The 19,386-nt window shown below is 35.3% G+C and overlaps 1 protein-coding gene across 8 annotated transcripts in view; it reads right to left on the bottom strand.

Moving 5' to 3' along the window:
- Positions 1-246: 246 nt before the first annotated feature.
- Positions 247-19,386, bottom strand: part of TAFA2 (TAFA chemokine like family member 2) — a 186,183-nt gene continuing 167,043 nt past the window's right edge. For 2 of the 8 annotated variants that reach the window (XR_004239724.1, XR_004239723.1), the window contains 3 exons: positions 12,416-12,617; positions 10,393-10,640; positions 247-3,892 (listed from right to left, as the gene is read on the bottom strand). Coding sequence is in view for 2 of the 8 variants with exons in the window: in XM_032106803.1 (XP_031962694.1) it covers positions 11,773-11,814 (42 nt within the window). In the remaining 6 variants the exon portion in view is untranslated. The other 6 variants (XR_004239725.1, XR_004239727.1, XR_004239726.1 and 3 more) reach the window with 6 other exon arrangements.

Genomic DNA, 19,386 nt, shown 5'->3' with positions numbered 1-19,386 from the left:
GTAGTATAGATGAATACAGAAGATACAAAAATACCAGCCATATTTTTACTAAAATATTTGCAATGACTGTCTGTAAAGTAGTGTCCAAAAGTTACATAAGCTCCTACAGAAACAAGATCAAAGATGTAATCTGGAAATATTTGCTCATTCTGTGAAAGAATAAACAGAAAAGTTTATCAGGATACAAACTGTGTTATAAAGACAAAGTGATTAGGAAATTCTTATTATCAATTTAAGACCACTGAATCCATGAGAAATCATTTATTGCATCAGATCCTTCAGGTGTCACAGGTTTGGCAAAAAGAAACTAGAAATTAAGGCAACACTTCTCTTGCAAATCAAAATTGTGCTCCTTTTCTTTGCCAATATCCTTGTGAACAACAGATGTGTAAAATTTGAGGCATGAAGGAGGAGACAGTGAATCAACAGAAAAGGATGCCAATCACATATTTCTGTTTTGTTGTTACAGACTTCCATGCATTACCTAGAAATTATAAAAGCCAGCTGTACAATTATAATGAGCAAAAAACCACTGCATATATTTTTATGAAATCTAACACAATAAAATGCTTTATATCAGATTTTTTAGTTTCAAAATAAATGTATCTGATGCACTCTTAAAGCATATAGATTCTGCACAAAACAGAGCTGCATTAGTTTGGTGAAGTTACTGAAATGCTACACCAGTAACATTTTTAGGCAGAGCTGAAGGAGACAAGACTTAAAAGACACAGGATAAATACAAAAATTTAATATATATAGCACAATAGTTGTATTTATAGGTAGCAACAGTGGTATCTGCAGCAGTGCTGTTTTAAAGGTTCATTATGACCAATAAACCAGATACAAGCAAGATCTAGACTTGAATGTTTTTTAAGCTCTATTTTAGATTTAATTGATCTGATATAGAATATTTTTTCATTAAGATTCTTATCAGAATTTCCTTTTGTGCTTTGTTGAACTGATCCAATACATTTAACTGTGAAAGGTATGAACAAAGCTGTGATTTTTCTTTCCCTCTCAATGCACTGCCACTTGGAACTGCAAAACTGAAATGTATATTCTGCAGTTCAGAGTTCTTGATGATTATTCAATTCGAAGGGTAACTCTAATCATAATGCCTGATCACTTTTGTAATCAGATGAAATAATCTAGAAAGTAGTATATAAGGAACAAATGATTAATTGAAGCAATTCACATGCCTACAACATGAATGCACATAGCTGATCCAGTCACCTGTACTCCGTTTTCAAAGGAGCACCAAACCTGCTTGCTTCCCATCTTGCTTCAAGCTGCACAAGCACATCTGATAAAAGGGCGCTTTTTCATTTTTCTTTTAAACAGTTCCACAAATTAACCTGAAACGTTACTTTTTCAGGATTGTCTATCACGTCTTGTTGCTACTTAAAACATCTAAATTATAAGTTTTCAGGATTCACATTTTGGGAAGAAAAAAATTTTACTCAGTCTGACCTGAAAACAACAGTACACCCACCAGAATTTGCCATAGGTATCAGTTCCTTTCAAAAAGGACATTTCAAAGTGGTAGGAGGTATTCTCAGCTCTACTGAAGAAATATAAAGTTAATATAACCTTTGAGATTCTTATTCACTAAAAAATTATTTTGTTCCATGAGTAAACAGAATAGATCTCCAAAATGCACATCCATACAGGGAACTCTATTTTATATTACAATTTTATTCACTTGCTATGAATAGTCACAACATTTATCTAGTGCAGATAATCTATTCAGTATATTTGAAAATCCATTTATTTTCATTTATTGGTATGCATGTGTTACACTTGTATATAATACAGTATTTTCAGAGCTGTTTAAGAACAAGGAAACAAAGAAAACAAGTATTGAGAAGCATGATATAGATTTTCAACCAAATAGAGGCCATATTCAGATTTTACAAAACAGCACATTTATACTTTGCACTGTCCCAGACAACCTCTTTAAGATGCTACCTTCCCTTCTGAACCTGTTAGCACAAATCCATATAATACTAATCCATCCTAAAATACCAAGATACCTAGTTTCTGCTACAAACAGTTTATTCTAATTAAATTTTAATCAGAAAATAAGATCTTTTTCTGTCAACATTTTTTTATTATTTCCCCACAGAATGATAGAATATACTTCTCAATTTTATTCCCAACAGTCATTTATTTTATTTAAGCTCTCCTGTGCAATTGTAGAGCAGAGGTAATGAAATGGTTTTGGAACAGCAGGGGCTACAGTGAACAGCAGGGGCTACAGGCAGAGCACTCCAAGGTGTTCATCCATCATGGAGCATAATATATAACTAAACTAGCCACATCAATGGCTTGTAAAGTTAAAATAATTTCCTTCTATTTTTTTTTTTTTTTTTTTTTTGGTTTGCTGTGTCTGGTAACCACACAGGACTTAAATAAGCTTACCTCTATATATTTTTGACTACCATTAAGTGTGTGTGGCTTTCATTTCAACTCACCAAAGCATACAGTCAGAACCCCCTCTAGTCAGTATGTTTAGGCAGTGTCACTAAAAGAAATTGCCAAATTTCTTTTGTATCAACGTTACAGATGGTACAATATATATTAAATGAAGTATAAAATTATACATTCTGTAATAACTTAGAAAAAAGCTCAAAGACGTTTAAGGCCTTTAAATATTGAGGATTTCTTTCATGTAACAGCACATTGCAAAGTTCAAGAATTTCTAACAAAACAATACAAAACAAAGAAAATGAAATTCTGGCAAGGGTCAGATCTGAATTGGACGACTGTAAGCAAGCAAAATACCCATGAACTAGGTAAATCTGGGAGAGCATTAGGACTTTTTTCCTTTATAGCAAACAGACTGAGCAGACATCTACATAAGCATCCATCAGTACTTAGGTTCAAGCAAGAGATTTTATTTTTTAATAAAAAGACAAAAATTCTGAATGATTACCATCCAATATCATAATTGCAAAACTCATTTACATCCCTGCCTACCTTTATAAAAAAAGGGATGAAATGCTGTAATTGACTGCTTACCATTAATTTAAATGAATTAAAGGTTAGGAAAGTAAAGTACATTTTGGGAACACCCATTTCCTTCAAACTAAATGGAAATGTATATCTTAAAGATATAAAATGCCTTATAATGAAAGTGGTAATTGAGTTTTGACCACTACTTTCTTTAACTGTTAAGCTGCAGTAGTTGGTTAGCCTTAGGGAAAAACATGTTAACTTGACTGTACATTCTAATATGACTGATGTATTCAGATAACTATTACTTGTCAACAATAATTATTAACAATGGATATATAATTCCATTCCTATAACAAAGCAACTTCAAGATGTTGAAATATGTACCTTTGAGAGCTGCAAGATTAGAACACAAATAAAAATGTCTAAAACTGCGCCATGCCAGAGGACAATTTCTGCAACAGAAATTTAATTAAAGCAGTGTGCAGTCCCACCAGCAATCTGAAGAGTGGACCAGGGATCATTTTAAAGTGAAAGATCCAATACATTTCAGAGGTTGACTTCATCAAGATGAAAAGCCACTGATCTGCAACGGAGAACCCAAAAGTTTGCTGCTTTTCTGCACCTTTAGAATATCAGCTCGTGATTACAGCTGCAAATTCCTTCAGCAAGTGCAATTTTACAAGTGTACACAGTTCAATCAGTTGAAATATTTGTGACACAGAAGTTCAAAATAACTTTCCAGTAGTTTAGATCTCAAGGCTGTTGCTGATTACAAGCCAGGTTCTCATTGAAACAATTGATTCTGAAGGATACACCCCAGCAGTATAAAATTTCACTTCAAGGATTGCCTGGAGGAATGAAATTCCTGTGTGTTGTATTTAATGTTATCAGCCTTGAGACTGGCTTGATTTCTCTTTAGCTATCGGGTTACCTGTAAAGAAAAAGAAAATCAGAAAATCAAAGCTGGACATAGTGAATCTACTTCCGAAGTACCGGAAACTGAAACTGAAATGTAAGATCTCTGTCCAGCAAAGCTCTTTAGGTTGTTTTTAAATAAGTGAATAAAACCCAATGGTATTAGATGGCATTGCTCCTCAACTTAAATTGTGTGTTTAAGTGCTTTGTGGGAATAGGATTTGACAAGGAGAAATTGAAATGTGACCATGCCTAAAAATATGATAAAATCATGAATTACCAACCCACAAATTTCTGTTTTCTGTTATTCTTTTCTTGGTTTTTAAAAAAATTCTGCGTGGTAACAGCTTTGCTTTTAAAATGTGAGCCATTGAGTATACAGTGACTGATACTGGAGCTGTATTCTTCCATTCTTTGCATGCTTCTTTACAAAAAAATCATATCATAGAATCATTTAGGTTGGAAAAGGAAATGTCCTGTTAAAGTTTTAATGCATCTTAGCAAGCAATAATCACTTAGTGGAGAAACAGGACAAAACTCACACACAAATTAGAAAGAGATAGAGGTCCTCTTATTCACAAAGTACAAAACTATCAGGGATTTAATTTAGAATTGTTTCACCCAGCCTAACATGAAACAAGAGTGAAACAGAAGGACCACAGAGAAAGAGTGGGAGACAAAGCACTTCACAATAATTGGATTTTGCCTCTAACTGATTTAGATTTTAAACTTTAGAAGAAAAAAATCTGTCATATCAAAGAAACATAACTTTGAGGAATATTTCTGCTGTGTCAGTGGATACAATTAATCATCACGTAACCTTTTAATATCAAACTGTGTCAGGGAACAGCTTCCCAAGGCTTGAGGAACAACTCATTGGAATGGCCACAACACTTTGCGGCATCAAGGGGCATATGCTTTTCATTTTGATCACAGAGAGAAGGGTCATGCTCCTTAATGAAAGATTCTTTTGCTCTCAGCAAAACTGTTTGCATATAGCTCTTGTCAGCTCTGCAGAGCATAAACGTAGAACAAACAGAATATTAAACAGACTGTTCAAGGACTTCATTGCTTCAGTTTGCCTTCTCCACAGAGTTGTTTCTAGGAACTGCACTTAAGGCAATAATAAAATTGTGCTTTGTGATTTTTATGATACATGGGCTTATTTATTACCCTGCTTTTATTTCGCTTTGGTCTTGCTGTTGGAAACAGCCTCATGTGGCCCCTTCTAAAATAGAAGATTGCCTGAAAAAATAATAAAGAATTAATTTAAAAGTCAGGCAACATGTTTCTGTGCCTTGCACCAAAGCTCAAAAGGCTGATGCACCGTCTTATTGTTATTTATTTTTTGCTTCATTGTAGCAAGCTGGAATTCTATTCATGGAACCAGGTGCCACTGAGCTACACAAGGTAAAATATACATCTTCTGATACTATCCACAGCTGGATTTTTATTGACTTCATTTGTGATACATGTCTATATATCTATATCTATGTCTACCTATCTGTCTATCCAGTAAAGAGCCACGAAGGCGAATAAGACATAGGAGCATGTCATGTGAAGAAAGGCTGAGAGCACTGAAACTGTTCAACCTGGAGAAGAGAAGGCTCAGGAGGGGATCTCATCAATGTGTACAAATATGTGAAGAAAGGGTGCCAAGAAATGAAGCCAGACTCTCTTCAAGTGGTGCCCAGCAGCAGGACAAGAAACAACGAGAACAAACACAGGCAGTTCCCTCTTAGGAAAAAGGTTTTTACTGTGAGGGTGACTGAGCACTAGCACAGATTGCCCAGGGAGATTGTGGATCTTCCATTCTTGAAGATACTCAAAAGCTGTCTGGTCCTCGGCACGTGGCTATAGATGGCTCTGCTTGAGGCAGAGAGTGCCACTTCCAGAGTTCCCTTCCAACCCCAACTATCCTGTGCTGCATTATTTCTGTTACACCCAGCTCTGCCATGCCTGGGCTAAGGTGATAAACTGAAGCTAGCAAACCCAGTATTTTTGCAGGTACATGGCTGCTCAGTTACATGGCTGTTTGGAAGTGCAAATATATTTTCAGTCACAAAAAAACTCAGTAGAATCATAATCTGCAGGCCTATCTGCTCCCCCCACCTAGCACTACAACCCTGTGGTGCAAATACCCCCATGAAAGCAACATACACTGTTACATAAATTAAATAGGTGATAAAAATGAGAAAAAAAAGCAGATTGCCATTCAAATTTCTGCTCTATGTGTTTAGTCTATGTCACTGACATACCTATATGGTCCACATTTGCCTCTGTGTAAAATGGTAATACCTGTTATGCGCAAGCATAGATTGCACGTCAACATTAATAGAAGCTATCTATCCATACACCACGCACATCAGGGAGTGAATAAACCTCTTGGATATTAAAGGCAGTCTCATAAAGAAGCAACGAAATTTTAGCTAATACCTAGTGATGGTATTCCCAGAAATGCTTAATTTTGGATATAGTAAATGCTATTTAATTTAAGTGTCTGGGAGGTAAGGTATTAAAGTATTGTGCCAAAGGCCTTTATAGGAAAAGAGGGACCAATAACACTATGTGTCTGATCTTTAAAGTCCTTAGAGAACTGTAAATAGGTGCAAATCAAGTTTTCAGTTAATAATTAATATGTATGGCAAATTAACAATACAAATGAGAAAAGTACATTAAACCTTTAGCATCCTAGGTGTTATTTGAATTAGTTTGTTCATTCTTGGAACACAATTACTGTTTTATACTAATAATTTTTTTTCACATCATTGTTATATCATAAATACACCACATTAGATTCTCTTCATTTTCTTGTCCTAAATGTGCAATTAAAGCATAATTACTCTGCAGTTGCAGACTTTTTAATTTAAATTAGTGAGTGGCTGCTGTAAATTGGCTGTAATTGTATGTAGACTCACTTGCTTTATTTTAACATAACAATATATAATTAAATGCACCTGAAGGTTTCCACATTATTCTGCTCACTAAATGTTCAGAACAAACTAAGTCTTTGGGTAAAACATTTTTGCCAGGGTAATGCAGAATGGACCAGAGATGAAAAGATCTCATGACATCACATTAGAAAAGCTACCAGCCTCAAGAGATTTTTCTGGACAACCTCCATTCCAGTGCTGCTCACAATGGGTGAAAAATATCCTCACTTGTGAAATCCACACAGTGGATGAATACAGCAGATAATATTGTTTATTTCATTAGAATAGATTCTCAATAAAAACCAAGTCTGATACTTTTACTCAGGACTTTCTTCTGCCTTAGAAGAGGAAGGAAGAAAAATCAAGACTATAGGATATAAAGAATGGCTGAGTGAATATTCCCTGAATAGTAAAGCCCTTCTCCCTAAATTCATGCACCTAAACATCAAAGTTACAGAACCACAATTAGGTATAATAAAAGTCTTCTGTTTGTTCAGAGAAATAAATATATTTATATTTATTTATATATATATATATATAACAAATCATTAGCTAACTACAGAATAGCTTATATATCCAAAATTAGGCACATAATTAATTATTATTTAATAATGTTAGAATAAAATAGGTAACAATATATGTTATATTGAAATTAAGTGTGTTCTGGAACATTTCATAACACAAATTGTACATTACTATTTTTTGACTGGCAGCTTTTTGAGTTTTTTCTGTGTTTATCATAAACCATACACAAAATCCATATTGAAAACTGGCTCTTGAGTTTGCAAAGTCAAGCACTTGAAAGTTAGCAACTTGCTTTTTTATATGTCCCCTTGCAATTTAATTCTCTCTCTTTTCCGCCATGCACAGTAAAGAAGAGATTTTAGTGGGTGAGGAGAGTTGGAGAGAAGACAGGACTATGTATCAATGCAAAAGCAGAAAAGGTAAAATTTTTAAGCCAATGTTTTTTGTTCAACAGATGATTCCACATGGATGGACTCTCTGTTCTAGGTTTTCTCCAAAGAAAGTACTTCATAAAGGAAGTTTTCTTTTTAATTAAAACTGTTCCATCAACCATATAGGATTGTGTGTGGTCATAGGCTGTGTCACCTAAGCATTCTCAGGCTTTTTCTTTTCTTTTCTTTTTTTGCTGAGATACATAAGATGCAGAAAGGAAATTATTTTTTGTGAAAGCAGTTAATAGCTCACCCTAAGCTACGTGGAACTTCATGAGACAAAGTCATCTTGGCACCCCTTCCATTTTTCTCTAAAATATTAAAAGCCTGTGGGAAACAAAAATGGTATGGGGATTTGAAGTAAAAATAAAAGGGGTCTCACAAATTTATTTGATGACCAACATGAGATAAGCTAAATACAGGGAATGACACAAGCCATAAGGAATGGCTTGAAGAAATGCCTAGCTATGGATTGTCGTCCAAGTCATGGAGAAAAGACAGCAATGCCATACCAGAACAGCCCTTGTTTCTATGAAGTATATTTCTGTTCATTTTGTGTCCTAATTGTTGTAGTCTTTCTTATACTGTATGCAAAAGTCCACAAAAAATTAACAAAATGGTGAACAAAGTGATTCTTTAGCAAACCTTTCCTAAAGAGGAATGAAATTGGGAGGGCTATATCAGTCATATTTTTCTAGAAAATAAATAACTTTGCTGTAGTAGTAAGAACTTAATGTAAATATTACAATGTAGAAACCAGAAGGGCACAATAACCAGAAACAAACATCTGCCAGTGCATTTTTTCCACTCAGGCCCTCTGAGAATGAGGTTGAGGTTGGAAATGAATCTTTTGAACAGATGGAAGCACACTATTTACTGGAGCTTTAAAATCCATACAGCATGTTTGCCATGCACTATCATTCATACATGGCTTATGAAAGCAAATGACGGTTTGCATTACCACTTGTGCATGTTCATGCACTGAAACAGTTCAGCTTGTAAGCTTGGAAAATGCTTCTGTTCTAATACTACTATGTTGTACTAGTGATAATCCAAAGTACTTTGAAAATGTTAACAAAAGACAGGTTCACAATTTCCTCACAGATGGATAATCCTGTAATTTATGTTCCAGTGAATTGAGGAAAGTGGACAAAAAGGTGTTAAGGACCTTTCTGCAATAGGGCTTCTATATGCATATGCCCTTTACAGTAGGCAGGTGTGGATTTGGGTGTTTATTGATAGATAACTAAGTTTCTGGAGGCAGGAGGAACCATTTCAAAAACCTGAGGAATGAAGGTGACTCAAGCACATTTGAAGGGAACTGCAACAGAGAACCATTAATTAGAGCACGGGCCCTTGTTTTAGTATTACAGATGGCTCTTTGACTTGGGCTACTGATAAAAGGCAAAATTTGAGTGACTTGTGAGCGGTCTGAAAAACAGATATTTAATGATAACTATATGGATTCAATTACCTTCAGAGAAGGTTACATATTGGAAGACACTTTTTCAAGTCAAATGTTTCACTTCTGTTTATAAAATTTTGACCCTACCTAACTTTTTATTTAAAGATGCAAGAGCTTCAAATTGTTCCCTTAGTTTTATTTTAGGCACTACAGTATGAAAAGTATTTATCTAAACGCATTCCCAAGCCTGTTATTAAGCAATTTAGAATTCTAGATCCTCATGTTTGTCCTTCAGGAGCTATGACTGGCTCATTTTATTAATTGAAATGAGTATTTCCCAGTACATGACTCAAAAGGCTCCCAGGCCTTTAATAACCATAAGACTCTAAAACCTTATAATTCTTTTGTATTTTTATTTCATAGTGACTAATCGGAGCTGCATTTGTGATAGCTCCTGTGTTTAGGACTTCCATTATAGAGAGACAAACATTTTGAAAATTCATTTCATGCAATGCCATTTGAAATATAACTCTGTACTCCTTTATTTCCCACTGCTCTTAAGGATTTCAGCCGGAGATTTTTGGTGGTAATGTGGAGAGATAGACAATCAGTGTTAAAAATTGTAATTGAAACTAAAAAATGCTTTGGAAATCTTCCACATGTAAATTGAGCTTTCCCCTTACGTCAAATAATCTGAAAGGTAGGACTAGAAAAGTAGGTAAAAGAAAAATACTTCAGAGCATGGCATATTTTCCTGTAAATTATAAAGGTCTTAATCTTTAACACAGCTTTAAGATAGATAGACAACTTCTAGCCTATCTTAGGAATATAATGGAAATACCCATTTCTTAGCTTTTTTCTGAAATTTAAGTAATTCAGTGTGGGATACTGAGCTTTCAACTACAGATGCCACACCAGACTGAATGTACTAAGATGGACTTCTTTTCCAAGTGCTGTTCTCCAGAGCATCTGTTGTTTTCCCATGAGAGTGAGTGACTTAAGTTTACCAACTGGGTCTACCTTTGACACTCAAGTGTGTGAAAAAAGATATTTTAATGCTCCTAGAAACACTTAAGTAACACTCTGAGGCTGCTTAGGAGCACAATCAGAGTCTCTCCAACCACCCTCCAGCAATTGTGTCTACAGCAAACTAAGCAACTACATTGAGGAGTAAGGTACAACAATTCCTGTTAATACTATGTAAACCTGTATTTGTACACACCTGCTGCTCTGTGAGTAATAAACCGGGGCTGGAACACATTTTCTGGAGTGGTTTGACTCTTTATTCCTCAACGAACGTTCTGGCCCTTCCTTAGAATCCAATCAAGACTAGGATTCATCACAACTAGTGCTCCAACGTGGAGCCAGAATATTTTTTGTGTGTGGAAAAAACAAAAATTGTCATCAGGCACAGCAGAAACCTCCTTTCTCTACTTCTCCATTCGGACTTCAGGAATTTTACACGTTTGCCTAAGAAACAAACACATGTCAAGTACTACACTGTTATGAAATTAGTTACAAAAAACAAAACTGGGATAGTTGGAATATTTTTTAAACTTACAAGGAAAAATACAAAATGACAGGAAAAACAAATTTCAGAATTAGAGAAAATTCTTTTGGAAAAGTGCACGGTCTTCAAAATACCCAAACATACTCAAATGCAAACCAAAAAGCAATAGAAACTGATAGATTACACTCGTTTTTTAAAGTATATCAGCAATATTTAAGTATGACAAAACAGGAATCAAAAAGTTCTTTGAGAATAAGTCCATGCATAGACCTGTGGTACAGAAAGGAGTCATGAAGTCAGAAGACAATTCCTTCAAAATGAAAGTTTTGAGTGTGTTCTTCTCATATATGTTTAAAGTTAAAAAAAAAAAAAAATTAGAAGGTTACAGGAAACACCATAAAATAACAGATGACACATTACACATTACAAAAGACAATATTCAATTCAGACAGATAGTTCCTTATCTAAATATTTGAGGTAGATTTTGGACCTGCCGATAATGATTGCTTCTGAAAAGGGTTGCACAGCATCTCAAAAGATCACCAACATTTCTTTAAGTCTTCTTCTTTTATTTTCTTAACCTTTTTAACTTAAATCTCATGCTGCAGTTCATTAGAAGTATACAAGATTAAACTCAGAACTTCAGTAATTTCTTCCTTAAATAAAATCTCTACATATTTGAATACTATGGAACAAATTAATATGGTCCTGTGTTCATATTTCCTTGAACTAGATAGTTTACAAAATAAAATTATTTGGTACAACTCACTGGGACAATTATGATAATGAACAGTTGATGAAGACATATGAGTTACATCAAGGCTAAATCCAATTCATTAGTCCTTCGTTTGTACTCATTATTACTGTCTTCCAAAAGGTTATGCCACTATATTGAACATACCCTAGTTTTCTCAATGTTTCTGTAACTCAGTAGAAAACTGAGTTTATAGTAGAATTATTTTAACAGAATGTTTCATTTACAGACAACAGTTTTATATTAAAAGAAGACTTAAACCTTATTTTACTTTCTGTAACAGATAATAACAGCAGCGATTCAGACAAGGATATATCCTCTTGAGGTTTTTACGGTGATCACAACTCCATAGTGGAACTGCAGCATGGCGGCATAAAAGACTGCAAGACAATTAATTACATAAACATAATTCTTTTCTCTTCTACACCACTTATCCCACCTAACTATCCCAAGTGGGAGATAAAAAAAACCTCTTTCCTTTCGACATATGAGGACACTGAAGCATAATAAAGGGTCATGTTAGCCTTTCAACTGTCAGGAAGTGGAAATGGAGAGATGGGAACAGAGTCCTTCTGTCTTTGACGTTATCTGCATTCACTTACCTAAAGAAAAGCCTACACTTGTTTTTGATCGGAAAGGAAAACCTATAACAAGCGCTTTCCTATGTTTACATTCTAAATATGAAAAAGCAAAACAAATTTTAAAAAAACTAAACCCAGCCTTGTTTTAAAACTACATTGAGGTTTTAAATTGTCTAACAGGTATAAAGGATTTTCACCTTGTAATATATTTTTCCAGAAATGGGGTCAGACTGAACTTCAGATTATCCCCACTAAAAAAATCAGGTAGCCTAAGTTGCTCAAATTTGAGACCTTTTTCTTCTTCAAATTTTATGCTGTTGGGTTTTTTCCTGGTATTTGGAATGGAGAGTAACAAGCCATTTGGAAAAGTTCAAAATAGAAATGTAAATTATTTCCTTACCTGTAATTTTATCTTCTCTATAAGAGTACCTGCTGTTCTGTTAGTGCAGTACTGATGTGTTTTCTGCCTTTGTCCCAAGCTTCAGAGATTCCTCTGGTGATTTTTCCCCACTTGCCTACCAGCTTCCACTGCTGGCATTTTGAGGAACTGCACTCACATTTGGCTCCAGGAGTACTGCCACAGCTGAGGGAATATAAGACAACTAAAAAACAAGTTAGAAAACAGCAGAACCAATATCCAGGCTGGAAAAGAATGCTTAAAAACAATGAATCAGTCATCAACTTGAAACCCTTTGATAATTTTCTTTTCTCTTTTCATCTATTTAGAATTTCCACAGGAAGAAAAGACTTTTCTGTGCTTGGAGAAATTTTAGCCTAAGTAATGGGTACTGACAGAGTAGTGGGTACCCATTCAGAGAATATAAAATTATTTCAAGGAAATCTAATTTTAACTTTCTCCTGTATGAGTACCCATCATGCCATCACTCCAGTGCAGATAAGAAAGAGAAGAAATGTGGCAGATTTGAAGGAATATGAGAAATCCCTGTCATCTTTTCTGAAGTCCTAATAGAACTGTGAAAAAGGAAGAGTCTGTCATAGATGAACAATAAGAAGGATTTCTCATTACCCAGGAAAATAACACATAAAATCTCTTTCACTAAGACATAGTCAAGATTGTGGTTGCTGATTCCCAGCTAATATTTGTAGTCATCTTGGTCAGAGATGAAAAGAACAACTAGTACTGTCAGCTTAATAAGTAAATGTTTACTTGCTTGAGCATTATGGAGACATCCCGGTGAAAGTTACAACGCCCTATAACACCTCTCTACTCAGGATCATCTGGATACTATTTTTGAACTTCACAGTACACAGAAAAGAAGTATCATGTCAAAGCTAAAAATGAATGCTAGGAGTTCTAAGAACCTGCTGTGGTATTCATTTAATTTGTCTTTCTAATAGAACCTGTCAAGTTCTCTTCATGTGTGCATCTTCTCATTATCTCCTAAATAGAATGTAGCCTAAGACAAAGGAAGTATGAATGACTCAAAGAAGCCAACTGCAATTAGACACTGGTATTCTAAAATCTCAAGTAATGAAGGAAAGACCAAAAGGCTCAGAAGAGGTCGTTGCCTTCAAATTTCAGGAATGTAAGTACCAATGATGTACTTTAAGGTTGCAAGAAAGAAAAAGGACTCTGGCAATTTCCTGAATGACCTTCAAAAAAGGACTTGGTTTTCCAAGTAATAAGCTTCAAATTTTTCAGGTTGCGTTCTATAAGAAAGTCTGTTGTTCCTTTTTGTACTTTGAGGATAATGAAAAATAATTATTAGCAAGTGGAATTGGAATGATGCCTTGCAGATGATAAAGTTGCATTTTCCAAGGTCACTCTGAAAAAGTGACAAGGAGTCAGGATAGAGAGCTTTCCAATTTCTAGAACAACTAATCTGATTTTGGAGTGCATTTGCCTGAATTAGGAACAGCATGAGCAAAGATAAAGTCCTTTGGTCTTCCTTCGGCAGGAACATGGTCCTAAGCCATAAAGCTTGAATTCAGGATGAAGAAGCAAGTTCTTCTGGCTGGCATCAGTAAATTATCTTCTGATGTTCTTCATCCTGAAGAGAAAAAACTGCATCTCTATTAAAATTCTCAGATCTATTACTACTGAGTTTGTAGATACATGTTGGTTAGACACAATCCATTGTTTTCTTGAGTTCCCATTGATTTTCATAAGCTGGAGACAAACTTGTATTCGGTCTTGCAAACATAATTTTACAGGTTTCATCAGGAAAAGAAGCCCTGATGAACTGGATATTTTGTAGCTTCACACAGAATCTGCACTTCAGAGCTCTATGGCATTTATCACTGCAGATATGACAGATGATGGATGATAATCAGGACTGTAAGATCTGAGAAGGGGTCATCTGTGTATTATGCACAGTATATGCATAATAATGCAGTAGAAGAAAGCTCAGAGTCCATTTTATAGAACATGGAAAATCCTTAGGAGTATTTTCTCTATACACAGCAGTAGTGTCTTTCCTGAAATTGACTTGGTGTTCACTGGGGTGGAAGAAGGAATAAACTACAAGTCATGACAAATATGAACAATTTTGAAATTCTCATGGAAATTAACTCTACGTTGATTGTCTTCTTTATTAATTTAGTCATAGGCAGCAATTTTCCACTTATTCCTGCCTGAACTTTTTCTTCATTTTGAAGAGATCTCACTAAGGATGGGACTATCTTCATCATTCTTAGGGAGAAATATTTACGATTTACAACCATGCTCACTTTGCTGTGCAAGGGAATAATATCTGAGTAATCTGATTTCAACTGGTTTGAGAATTGTTCACTCCTCCAACAGCGACTGTGTAGGCTCAGAACGCTCTGTATGTCTGACTCTCCATAACCACTTGAGAGTGATTATTATCTATTTCCTTCCCTAACAGAAGGCAGAAAAGCAGACCTGAGACAAGGGGGTGTTTTTGATGTTTTCTATAATCAGTCCTCATGAGTAAGGAAGTACAACAAGAAAACTATGTTATTTTGAAGAACTAAAAGTATTACCTTTTGAGCAATTGAGGGCCACTTTTCCACTCCCTCATACATTTCTGCAACTAAGCAGTGATGCAGAATTTGTGAAGCCTGTGCCAAATACCCAGGGAAAGAGGCAAAAATTCTGCGTGCAGCTATTTAGGCAGCAGACAATGTGAGGTTTCAGAACATCACAGTCTCTCTGACCCGAAATGTATCATTTCTGACTTGCAGAAATGATGCAAAGAAGCCCCTACAGACTAAAAAGGAAGGTGAGACAAGGAAGAAGTGAGTTTTAGAGCGTGTCAGCATGACTCACACGATACTGGAATTTGAATATCTTCTTGTATGGTAACTTGTGAGATATTAGAAGCTGAAAAAAATTTTCCAAGAAAATTTAAAAGGACTACTAGATATTCAAAGAGCCCTTCTTGCACAGCTGTGAATGGCAAAGAGACTGACAGAATGAAGCTGCAAATGGAAGTGGAAACATCTTCGCTTTTGGTGTCAGGACACTGGAAAAGTGGAAATTCATGGAGAAGTGAAAAAAATCAGTCATTAACAAACGGCCTTAAGAACTTGTTCTTATTTTCCATCACAGAGGCAGAAAATTATTCTTCAGACATGAGGTCAATATCTCAAACACACCAGCAAAGGACAAGGCAGAAGAATAAAAAAAATAAATCACAAGTTGAATCTTTTGGGACAAAGGCAGAAAACATCTTGGCTGGACAGGTGAATTGGAGGATTTGCACATGGAAGAAAGTAATGGTTGCAAAAATCACTGATTAGTAATTAACGACATGCAACTGCAATCTATTTGCATTTTTCTTGAAATATTGCAGAAATAGTTTCCTTTGATTTCAGTGTAATTCTGTCAATGTTCAGGTTCTGCAGAAGCTAAAATGGTGTTTTACATTGCATCCTAGCTGCAGTCTTACCTTTGGAAAAAGTATTCCCCAATAAAAATGCATAAACTACAGCATATATTACTAACACTGTGAGTGTGATGAAGGGATTGCAAAAGATTTCATTTCTCATGATTTTCACAGTGTGTCTGCTCACAAAAAAAAATTAGATTACCTCTCCAAATATCTTGAGACCAGACTCAGTGTATTGACAGATAGATACAGCAAGGTAATGTATAATCAGGCTCCCTTTTTTCAAAAGATCTGTACCTGTGAATATTGCCTTTAACTCATTCTCTCTTTTGATGTTACTCACTTTCATTCTTAATTTCAGTATCCATAGGGATAATGTCAGAACAGAACTAAACAAAATTTGAAACTGAAAGTGTCTTGGGAGTCAAATGTTTGGATTATCCTCACCTGCCCAACAAGTTTTACTGGCCTTTCAGTCTATGACTTTGCTTACAGCATTTCACACCACAACACTTCTTCCTTTAATCCTTTATTCCACGACTAGTCTTTTGTAGGTATTTTAGAGTACTTTTGCTTTTGGGGAAAGGACCATGACTTGTCTAGATTTCTTTGATCACAAATGAACATCTTCAACCTGTAGGCCTAGGCTCCTGTCGAAGGGAGACTTGCAACTTTACATAGGATAGAACTAGGCACACCAACTTCACATTAAAGAAGCAAATTTGGTATATAAAGGCTATTTTTAGGAAAATCAGTGAATTGCATAGCCCTGAATACTGATGATTCCTTTTAACATGTGTTGGCTGGCATGCTACCTACTTTCATCAAAATGTCCAAGTGTCCCAAAAGATTAGCATTTAGGTGCCCTACAAAAAATACAAAGCTTTAAAATGAAAGAACTGTGATGCTAGATCAAAACGATAATTACTGATTAATAAAAAAATCCTGCTTGATCCTAGAGAATGTAATCATATTTCCATTATCAGCTCATTTGCCCCCTAAAATTTGTATTTATTCTTAGAAAATATATGCATACCACTTACTGCTCTTTTAATGACAGGTTAGATACAGCAGTCTCCGAGTTAGCAATGAGAAACATGCTGAGACAGCTGCAAATTTCTCCTAGTGACAGATTAGCCAAAGGCATGGAAAGAGATACCATAGCAACAAAGAGGCTGTCATAAGTGCAATCACTCTTTACCACGGGTAATATTTTGCTATAGTCTGTGCACTCACTTATATTGTAATCACATCATTTTTATGAACCACAAGGTATTGCTGGCCACTGTATATGTACATTATTCCTATAAATCTACATTTGAAATTAAAGTAGGAACTGAGGAGTCTATACAGAGAGGCTCTGAAGTAAGGCAGGGGAACAGAGTAGTTTTACAGTGAGGTGGTTTCTTCAGTCATATAACCCCTTATATAATATTAGAAAAACACTTCCTGTACCTGACATACGGCAGATCATTGATCCATCCTATAATTATTTCACATTTCACAGCGGTCAAAACAAAACGCAAATTTTTTTATGTGATGTAAGTTAGTAGCAGTTTTACACTGTAAAACATGCCATGTGAGAAATACAGTGCCTTATTAGCACTCACTGACCCCAACTACCATACATCCGGCCTATCGGAAACATCCTGGAATAGCCTATACATTGTATTTAGATGATGAATTTCTGCTTTTTCTAATTGCATATCATTACTACTGCTGTTTCTGAAAAACCTGGATGAGGAAGAGCAACAAAGACATGAGGGAAGAAGCTATTACAGATTTATTTTTAACTTTGGCAGAGAAAAGAGTAACACTTAAAGAGCCTATGGATCTGTTGCTTCTGTGGAGAAGTACAGACCAACAACTAACATTACTGCATTGCTAACACTAGGTCAGGCTCAGTTACAAGAAAAATGCCATTTTCCTTTCATATCCAGACGCATTTTAGCTCTCTTGCATTGTGCTGTCTTACTCAAGCAGCAGTTATGACAGCACTGGTAGTAGTTTAGTCACCACTTTATGCTGCCTCTTGATACTGGGAATCTGAGTAGCCCATTGAAATGCAAAGGTACCAAACAGAGATGCTTTCATTGCTTATGCTAAAAGGGTTATGAACAGCATATTTTATAAATTGAAACATAAATAAAATTACTGTCTCTCACCAGGTGTAATTAATTTAGAAACAACACAGCATCTGCAAGTGAGAAAGAGGAGATAGAGTAAAAATGTAAGCAGTATTTATAGATAGCAACAAAACCACATTGACTGAGAGCAGTGGGATGCACATACTGAACACAGTTTGGTTTCATGTGCAGCCAGTTGGTGTGTTTGGACAGTACACTTTCTCTTCTTCCAAGGATCTTACTCAATTTTGAGTTTCTTTTAAGTTCTGGATGCCATAATGTAAAATTAGATAAATAGGAATATTACAAATAACTGACTTCAGGCTCTCTCCTATATTGTTTTTGAATGTATAGACACTTTCAGTATGGATTTCTCACCATCTTGGCAATATTTCTGTTCTTTTCACACCAGTTGTCTATCTCTGGTATTGATTTGGAATGCAGATTTGGGTTTGGAATGTAGATGAATATACTCACTATAGATATTTTTTTGGCCCTGTCATATTTCTCTGTTATTTCTTTCTGCCTTTGTAATATTTATTTTATTTTATTGCAGTACTCTATTTCTGATATTGGTTTGGCATACAGTTACATAGTAATATGCTAGGTATTGATTTCTTTCTGTTCTGCAGTGTGCTTTCCTCCACATGTTAAAAAATCTTAGCCAGTTTTCAGATCAACAATTGCAGTTCCTTCAGTCCATTTAAAAGTGTGGGTGCTCAGCTATTCCAGAAGCTGAATGGTCATTTCCAAACAATAGCTCTTTACAACCTGGCTGAAAATACTTCTTTCACTTGTTTATAGGAAAACATTACTCATTTTCATTTTCTAGAGATTTTCAGAGGTTAATAATTAATATCTGCTATGTACCTGACTATTTTGCTGCTGTTGATTTATATTATTAGTATTGGTATTGCACCAACAATTCCTAAAGAACATGCACTGTTGCCAACTTTTAGTGAGTAGTAGATACTGGACGTTGCTCATCACAGTATGAGTCACTGATTTAGCTCATAGCTGTGTCTCTTCAGACTGTGAACATTTTTTAAACTCTTATTTTAATATACTGCATTTTATAGTGGTCAAAGTCCAAAGCTTCCCAAACTGACAAGGAATGAATGAGTTTTTGTGGTCATCTTCCTGCTGAAGACCACATCAAAGTGACTGAATTATCTAAGCTAGTTGCTTCCTATTCAATATTGAGTATCTAAACATTAGGGGCTAAGTTAGTCATGGTAGTTTTCCTTTAGGTTATGTGAGAGACATAAGCACTTCCAGAAGACAATTCATCTGACTTACCTTAGAACAAAATCAATTGTCCTCTGGAACTGAACAATTCTATCTAAAACTGAAAAGACAGTCCAGAGCCTGGGCTAGTTGTCTCACTCTAGAGAGTCTTAATCCAAGTAAAGTCCAGTAAATTCTACCCC

This window comes from Corvus moneduloides, chromosome 4 (assembly GCF_009650955.1).
Source record: "Corvus moneduloides isolate bCorMon1 chromosome 4, bCorMon1.pri, whole genome shotgun sequence".
Classification (NCBI taxonomy): domain Eukaryota; kingdom Metazoa; phylum Chordata; class Aves; order Passeriformes; family Corvidae; genus Corvus; species Corvus moneduloides.
This window is presented reverse-complemented; position numbering and strand designations above follow the sequence as displayed.